The sequence below is a fragment of the Mastomys coucha genome, unplaced genomic scaffold, assembly GCF_008632895.1.
Source record: "Mastomys coucha isolate ucsf_1 unplaced genomic scaffold, UCSF_Mcou_1 pScaffold14, whole genome shotgun sequence".
In the NCBI taxonomy this organism is placed as follows: Eukaryota; Metazoa; Chordata; class Mammalia; order Rodentia; family Muridae; genus Mastomys; species Mastomys coucha.
Window position 1 is genome coordinate 123,369,441 of NW_022196896.1, and position 8,960 is coordinate 123,378,400.

Here is an 8,960-nt window from a genome sequence, read left to right on the forward strand (position 1 = left end):
TGCAAAGAAACCATAATAATAAATAGCACACACATAGAGAGGTAGACATGTATATTATAGTTGTAAATCTAGAAAATATGGAGACAGAATAGTTGCTCTAACCTTGCAACTAAGAGGAAAGTATGTTAGTATTTGGAATTTTCAGTTTTCGTTCCTTAAATTCACATCCATGTATTTTTCTCACAAGTGCACGTACATATGTATATTTATATTTATTTGTAATTACATTACAAGTATGGAATCAACTCTGTTCTACTACCTGACTGCCTTTTTCTTTTAGCATCAGGAACTTCTTTCCACATCAATGCAGCTGTCTAACTATCAGTAATCAACATTGTCATTATTTTTACTATCTTTTTATGTATTTAACATTCCTATGACTCTAGGCTCTAACCATTTTTTTTTTTAACCAAACAGTGTTTGAAATTTTCTGTTTATTTATAACTTGCTAAATCAAATTTCAGAACAATTTTCTCTTATTTCTTATTTCAACATTTTCTTTTATTGGCTTAATCCATTTATATATACATACCTTTCTGTAACCAATTTATACTATCTAGATCAACAAGATTTAGCGGCTGAAGTTAGGAAACTTTTAGTTTAAGTCTTGTCTTAGTCTGCAAATGTAATAGCATGAAACCCTGACTGAAAACGGCTTGGGGAGGAAATGATTTGTTTGGTCCGTTGAAGGAAGCCACATTGTAATGATCTTGTTTTCTTAACATTTTACATGTATTAATTCTTTATAAATCTAATTAACTCACAGTGATTGTAGTTGTCAATTTTTTTTTATCATTTTGCTTATAGCTAGTCTAAAAACTTTAAGAATGTAAGACAAAGGCTTTTCTTTTTTTTTTGTCTTTTTCTTTTTGTTTTTTTGAGACTGGGTCTCATTGTGTTGTGGTCTTAGCTGATCTCAGGCTCCCAGAGATCTACCACCTACTCTGCCTCCCAAGTGCTGGGATTAAAGACATACACCGCTACAACTAGCTAGCCAAAGGCTTTTTCGAAAAATCTGTTAGGCCTTTTGAACTTTGATGTTAGAGTGATTTTCATTGTACCTCTTTTAGTGGTAATTACCTGTATGTTTGGTTTAAAAGTCTCTGACCTCAGGTGTTTGTCTTAAAATTACTTTTGTATTTTAATTCTTCTGATGGAACGGAAGACTTGTCAGAAAGTTTGCCTTGATACATTCAATATCCCCTCTCAGGAGTCAACCGCCTTTTTAGCCCCTCCATTCGGTTCTCCCGATTACACACACAATATCCTGAAAAGAAATATACTTGGAGTTGCAAAAAATGAAACCTAAGAGTTGCCTGCTTTAAAAAGCCTTAATGTAACGATTGTGCCTCATGATGATACTTCACCTCAGGAGTGCATTTGCAAACACCACTTATTATAGCTTCTTTCCTAATTTAACTTTCTTTTCTGCTCAGGAATATGGTATAACTAAAGCTGAAAAGCTGGAGATTGCCAAAGGCTACTGTACTCCACTAGTTAGAAAAATCCGATCGGATCTTCAGAGGACGCAAGACGATGACACTGTCAATAAACTCCATCCTGTGTAAGGGACTGTGGCAGCTCTTCGCATTTCTATGCGTCTAGTTTTGTGTATTTCATCTAAAGTACTTCCTGGTTTTATGTAGAAGTCAAACGTGTGCCACTTGATAAATTATGGAAGTAGGGTTACCTCGATAGTCCTGTTAACTACCCTTTAACTAGTACTCCTAGGGTGTTGGGGGAGGGTTGAGACTTGAACATGGCGTAGGCACCTGCTCTGTCATGACCTACATCCCTCATTGAGTGCTGCTGTCTGTTGTGCAGGCTGGCCTCAGTATCACATTGTAGCCTTTACCCACGATCTGGCTTTATGTCACATTCCCTGTGCCAGGCTCAGCCAAGGTGGAGAAAAGGATAAGAAGGTATATTTCACCAGTTAGCTGTCCTAACCAGTGTGCACCCCATCAGGCAGCGCCTTTCCCTTTGAGTACCCCGTCACTGCTGCTATTCCAGTGAACTCAAGTAATACTGTTTTATGGGGGTTTGTGTTTTTGTTTTGTTTGTGTTTTTGGGAGGGTTTGTGTTCATTTTATTTATTTGTATGTTTGGTTTTTATTTCTGGGTTTTTTGTTTTTGCTTTGTTTTGCCATGTTTCTTTACTATTCTCAGAAGGCTTTGTTATAGTTAGAAGAATGTCTATCGGTGACTCTCGGTTGTAGTTTGAAGAACGACAGATTGAATTATTGGGCTTTGCTCCTAATAAGATTTAATTCCACTTTATAAAATTGTTCCCATGCTTGGTGTGCTTTTGATTATATGGTTATATTTTCATACTCTCTGCTTCTGACTTTAGGTATTCTAGAGGTGTTCTGTCTCCTGAGCGGCACGTCCGCACCAGATTATACTTTACCAGTGAGAGCCATGTGCATTCCTTACTGTCCATCCTTCGCTACGGCGCCTTATGTGATGTAAGCTTGGGTTATTTCCATGTAACTGACAGCAATGGGAGTAGGGCTTGTTGGGTAATTCGCCATCTAAACCGTGGGGCTGACTTTGAGGGTTGGAAAGTAATGGACCTGAACCCTTCTCCACTCTCAGTGGAAGTTTGGATTACTAGGAACGAACTGTGCAAGAATGGACATTTAAAAAGGCTTGTTATGGAAATAAAATTATTAAAATCATCTGGGGGCTTTAACAACAGTAAATTATGTTTGAGAAGATATTCTAGGTATTTTTTTATTTTATGTGTCCATGGGGACAGACCTGGAAAGTTTTTTAATTGCAATCTTGACATTGTGTAGTATTCTTAATACAGTACCACAAAGCCCTAACTCATCTCACCTGAAGAAATTCATACTCTTTAATTTAAACTCATCCTTTCTATTGATTGACACCTAGAAAGCAATGCTAGTTGTTGTTTTCCTCGATCAGTTTTGAAAAAAGCAGACCTTTGCAAATCTTACCTCCCCAACGTGCACACGTGCAAAGGTGATTTCTTACTCTGCAGCATCTGTTGCCTTAAGTTTGAGATGAATCTTTTCTGAAATAAAAAGGAAGCATGTACTGAATTTAAAAATAGACTAGTCAGCATGTAGTTTCATAATTCTATTATAGTAGAATAGGAGACATTCTAAGCTAAAAATCATTCTGTTATTTACCCTCATTCTATACTGTAAAATTGGTGGATTTTTACATATTTGTAATGTTTGTTATATATGGACAATGAAGAAACCATGGCTGTGATGTCTCTGTAGACCTCGCTGGCTTTACCGCATGCTAGAGTAGTTTCTGCTCTCTGTGTTCTTATTCTCTTACAATCTCTTTCATCTCTGGCACCCTGATTACATGAGTGAAGATGACCGATTTTCAAAAGTCAGGTCTAATGATAAGAGATGTGATAAGATCAACTGAATTTTTGTATGTATCCTTTATACTGATTATTTTAGGATCACAGTAGTGTTATGTTAAAAAGTGGTATTTTTTGATAGACATATGCTACAGAGAACACTTAGAAATATTGTCACATGTGGTCAGCATTGCAAATGGTTTGTATTCACCTGATGCATGTGATGTCACTTAGATCAAGTAAGCTGTCATGATGGTAATAGAGTGACTTCCATGTGAAGCCACATGAAGGATACTTACCAGAGACCCTTTGTTCAGGAATCAAAGGATGAACAGTGGAAACGAGCTATGGATTATCTAAACGTTGTCAATGAACTCAACTACATGACGCAGATTGTTATCATGCTCTACGAGGATCCCAACAAGGTAAGCGCTCTTGATCTGGACATGTGACCGGAGGTAAGCACGTCCTTGAAGCTCCTCTCTGGAGACGTGTTCTTTTGTGTATTCCAGGATCTCTCCTCGGAGGAACGCTTTCATGTGGAGTTACACTTTAGTCCTGGAGCCAAAGGCTGTGAAGAAGATAAGAATTTGCCATCTGGCTATGGGTATAGGCCAGCTTCCAGGGAGGTAATGCAGATGGGAGAGTCAATGCATAGCTACTCCACTTCAGAATTTCGTAATGTGTTCACAAGCCTTGCCATTACCCTATAAATCATTTCCATATCAACTCCTAGGAAAAGGGGGTTTGCCTTTTACAAGTATAATCTCACGGACCAGGGAGGTGGCTCAGTACCCAAGGGTGTTGCCTGGTCTTGTCATTCAGCAGCAGGGTTACAAGTGACTTGCTAAGAATGCGGGTACAATTCCCAGCACCCCGGTGCTCCACTTCCAGGCCCTCTGCTGATCTCTATGAACACCAGGCATATAACATGGTACACAGACACGCACACAGGCAAAACATATAACAAAACACACAAAATAAGAACAAATGAATCTTTTAAATTTTTAAATATATATTTAACCTGAGTAAAATAACACATTGATGTCTGTTACAAAATTTCAGAGTTTTATGTCTTTTACATTGTTTGGATTTTAAGCTGTGTTTGGAATGTGTAAGCTTAATTGTAGTTTTTGGTTGTGATTTTGTCTGTTGCGTACTTACTTTACACTGAACATTGTGCCCAGCACTTAGCGTGGTTTCTTCTGTTTTTACCAGCACTATGTTTAGGACTAAGTGCTTTCTGGAACATGTTTTAGAAAACTAGCATTATTAATTTCTGATTTTTATTACTACTAAATTTTGTTGTTTGGGAAACTGCATGTACAATTTTTAAAAATTATTTAATAATATTTTAATTATGTGATCAACTTATTTAATATGTAATTTAGAGTTTACATATTTTATATGTATTAGGTAATGCTTTGTTGGCTTTATTTAAAATTGAGAATATATAATTGTCAATATTTGGGGGATTATTTATTTATTTATTTATTTATTTTGGTTTTTTGAGACAGGGTTTCTCAATATAGACCTGGCTATCCTGGAACTCACTCTGTAGACCAGGCTGGCCTTGAACTCAGAAATCCGCTTGCCTCTGCCTCCCAAGTGCTGGGATTACAGGCATATGCCACCATTGCCCAGCTTTTAATTTTTGTAAAATGTGTAATACTGTTTTTATTTTTTACTAGCACCTTTTTTTAAAATCTGTATTTGCTTATTTAGTGAGCCTTAGAAAGGAATTTTGACATCTCCCTGGTTTCAGGAGGCAGCAGGTTTTCATGTGGCATCGTCTGCATACATGTCTTTATTTTACCCACTCTCGTGCTCTGTCTCCATCCATCTCCTTTTCCATCACTTTGATGTGTATCTTTCTCAGGGTGATCCAAACCTAGATCATCTGTATTGAAGTTTGCCATTGCTGGTGTTTGCTCATGGAGCTATAAATTTACTTTTCATTAAATTATCATGATAGCTACATTATGTGAACATTTTATTAGTCGGTTTACTTTATTGGGTTTTTTTTTTTTTTTTTTTTTTTTTTTTTTTTTTTTTTTTTTGGTTTCTATATTTGAGACATATCGTCTAATTCCAACCCCACAGAAAATACACTGGGCTCTTCCTAGTAGCCGCTGGCTTAATGGCATTGTCAGGAAATGTATTGAGTGTGTTTTTGTCTTCAGTGTACTAGGATCCACCTTATTGTCCTGCACATAATTGTGTTTTGTTCACTGCCATGTGCGTATTTGAATATATATTCTCTTGGTCTCTGTTCAATATAAATATTAAGTATAAGTCAGGCAAAACTTATTAGCAGTGTAGTTGGGATGGTTTCTATCCCTCAAAGAGTCTTTCTGATCTGATTGGTTTCCGGCTCTTTACTGTGCAAAAGTATCTCACCAAGATTATGGAGTGTCCTGACAGTTTTGATTAGTTTTGTCAGACTTCTAAGCAGTAGGAATTTTGATTTTTTTTTTTTTTTATATCTTTTAAATTCTTTGAATCTTCACTATGTTGTCCTACCTGGCCTGAAATGCCCCATGTAGATCAGGCTACCCTCAAACTCAGAAAGATCTGCCTGTCTCTGCTTTTGCTTCCCAGTACTAGGATTAAAGCCTGTGCTACTACACTGTATCCATTTTCTGGTTTGTTGTTTGTTTGTTTGTTTGTTTGTTTTTTCATTAAAAATGTACTTGCATCATTTCCACCTCCCTTTCTTCACTTTATCCCCTCCCATGTCCCATCTCCCCAACCCCTCCCATGTCCCATCTCTCCATCCCCTCCTATGTTCCATCTCCCTAGCCCCTCCAATGTCCTATCTCTCCAGCCTCTTCCATGACCCATCTCCAGCCCTTCCCATCTCCCCAACCCCTCCCATGTCCCATCTCCCCATCCCCTCCCATCTCCCCAACCCCTCTAATGTCCCATCTCTCCCATCCCCTCCCATGTCCCATCTCCCCATTCCCTCCCATGTCCCCAGCCCCTCCCATGTTCCATCTCCCCAACCACTCCCATGTCCCATCTCTCCATCACCTCCCATGATCCATCTCCCTAGCCCCTCCAATGTCCTATCTCTCCAGCCTCTTCCATGACCCATCTCTAGCCCCTCCCATGTCCCATCTCCCCAGCCCCTCCCATGTTCCTCTCAAATTCATGGCCTTTTCATATTACTATTGTTACAAACGTATGTATGAATATATAAATATATAATTAAAACTTAAAGAGTCTGTTTAGAATTGTGTGTGTGTGTGTGTTCTGTATGGTTAATCTTATTTGATTTGTCATGAACAATTATTTATTGTGATTATTGACATATTTAAGATAAATATACTTAAATAGAATTTGTAGCCTTTCTTTCGTCTCTTCCTGTTTTTTAATTCTTTCATCTTGTTGACAAGATTCTTACATTACCTTTTTTAAGCAGTTAATTGACTTTTATTGTTTGTGACTGACACTGGGTGGTTTTTTTTTTGAACACCTGTTTGAGGCATTTAATAAATGTCAAAATAAATTTTAAATATTTTTTAACTAGTTAATTAAAATCAACAAATTAATTAAATGATAACTAGAATAAATTAATATTTAAAATAGCATTTTAAATAATTACTCTTGAGTCCATTAGCCTTACCACGGATCCTAAACTATTGGCCGAGTGTTTCTTACACCCTTCTATATAATTATTTTTCTCTCAATTTAAGATGCAGCATTTCTCTATACTTCTCTTCCAGCTCACTAATTTGAAATTTTTTCAATTTTCTGTTGAACTCTATTTACTTAGTGGTATTATTACAAATTGACAATAGGCTTTAGTTATTTTTAATACCACCCTTTCCTTTGTTTCTTTTTATAAGTTCTAGTTCTCAGCTGAGCCTAAGTTTTAGTAACCTTTGTTATAGTTTGTAACTAATAACCTTATTGTCTACTCGACAATGGCTCATTTGGTTTTAAGTTTGTTTAATAATTTTATATTTTAATACATAATGATGTCATATTGGTGTAAGGTATTTTAACTTGTCTATACTGTAAGAATCTAACAACCTGGGACTATATACCTCATTCATCGATGTTCTTGGCACATGTCACACACTCAGTAAAATATCAGTGGGATCATAGAGTAATTGTTTTTCATATATTCTCATACTTATTGGAAATATTTACTGTAGAGTTTAACTATTGTAAATATTTTAAATTCAATAGCTATTTGTTAGAATTGTTCATCTGTTTGCATGCTTGATAAACTTTGGCTAAAGACTTGTTTTATATGATTATAATTGTCATTTTAGGCTTAACTTTCCCTAGAATATGTATATTTCTTGAAGCAATTTGTCTCTCACAATACCTGGTATACTAAGAAGGGGAAAGATTAATATGGGATTAAATTAATATTAATTTACTTGAGGAAAAACTTTTATATAATAACTATAGCAGCTGATTGTTAGTTATCAGAAGCATTTTTTTCCTACCACTTGCTATTTCTCAGTTTTTTTGCTTTTGTTTTTTTTAAAGATTTATTTATTTTATGTGTATAGCTCTTGCCCCACTCCCTCCCGCCCCGCTTGCTCCAGAGCTGCGGAGTAATTCACTGTAGCTGTCTTCAGACGCACCCGAAGAGGACGTCAGGGCATCAGATCTCATTACAGGTGGTTGGGAGCCACCATGTGGGTGCTGGGATCCGAACTCAGGATCTTTGGAAGAGCAGTCAGTGCTGCTACCCGCTGAGCCATCTCGCCAGCCCCTATCAGAAGCATTTTATTGATGTTTAGAGTTTGTTTGCTTATGAGAGCTGACAAGTTCTTGCTGTGTGGCTTCACAAACTTGATTTTGGAGTGCTGCTGGGATTGCTGACATGTCCTGTCACCCAGCTCAGGAGAGGCGTTTTAGTCTGAGTTTCAAATGTTCCATATTCTTTCCTCACAGAATGAAGGCAGAAGATCTCTTAGAATTGATGATGATGAGCCTCATACTTCTAGACGAGATGAAGTTGACCGGGCAGTGATGTTGTTTAAACCCTTGGTGTCCGAACCAATTCATATACACAGGAAGTCACCACTTCCGAGGTCCAGGAAGATCACTACAAATGAGGTGAGTGTCCATGGAGAGTGTGTCTGGTAGAGGGTGAGCTAACCGTAGTCATTCAAAGGAAAAGAAAATACAGCTCTAATTATACAGCTAGGAATCTGAACACTTTTAGTTATCAGCATTTTTTATTTTCAAACAAATGTTTTTTTAAAAAAAAAAAACAAAGATGCTGTTAAAAACAACCCACCAGATAAACCAGGCCTAGTAGCATCTACCTAGGAGCCTAGCCCTCTAGAGGTAGACAAGAAGAGTAGGGATTCAGACATTCAAAATCACCCTTGGCCACTTAGTGAATGTGAGGCCAGCCTGGATTATGGAGACTCTACAGAACAAGTGAACAAACAACGTGCCCAAAGCTAAGTGTTGAGACCAGAGCTCTGTGTACAACTCTCAGAGTGGCACTGGCCGCGTGCAGCTCAGAGTGGCACTGGCCGCATGCAGCTCTCAGAGTGGCACTGGCCGTGTGTAGATCTTAGAGTGGCACTGGCCGCATGCAGCTCTCAGAGTGGCACTGGCCGTGTGCAGATCTTAGAGT

At 37.6% G+C, this 8,960-nt stretch overlaps 1 protein-coding gene across 11 annotated transcripts in view; it reads left to right on the top strand.

The window, feature by feature from the left end:
- Ppip5k2 (diphosphoinositol pentakisphosphate kinase 2) overlaps window positions 1-8,960 on the top strand; it is a 71,158-nt gene that overhangs the window by 35,105 nt on the left and 27,093 nt on the right. For all 11 annotated transcript variants that reach the window (XM_031368554.1, XM_031368557.1, XM_031368555.1 and 8 more), the window contains exons 20-24: window positions 1,437-1,564; window positions 2,354-2,468; window positions 3,664-3,771; window positions 3,859-3,975; window positions 8,264-8,428. In XM_031368554.1, the coding sequence (XP_031224414.1) occupies window positions 1,437-1,564; window positions 2,354-2,468; window positions 3,664-3,771; window positions 3,859-3,975; window positions 8,264-8,428 (633 nt within the window). The remainder of the gene's footprint in view (window positions 1-1,436; window positions 1,565-2,353; window positions 2,469-3,663; window positions 3,772-3,858; window positions 3,976-8,263; window positions 8,429-8,960) is intronic.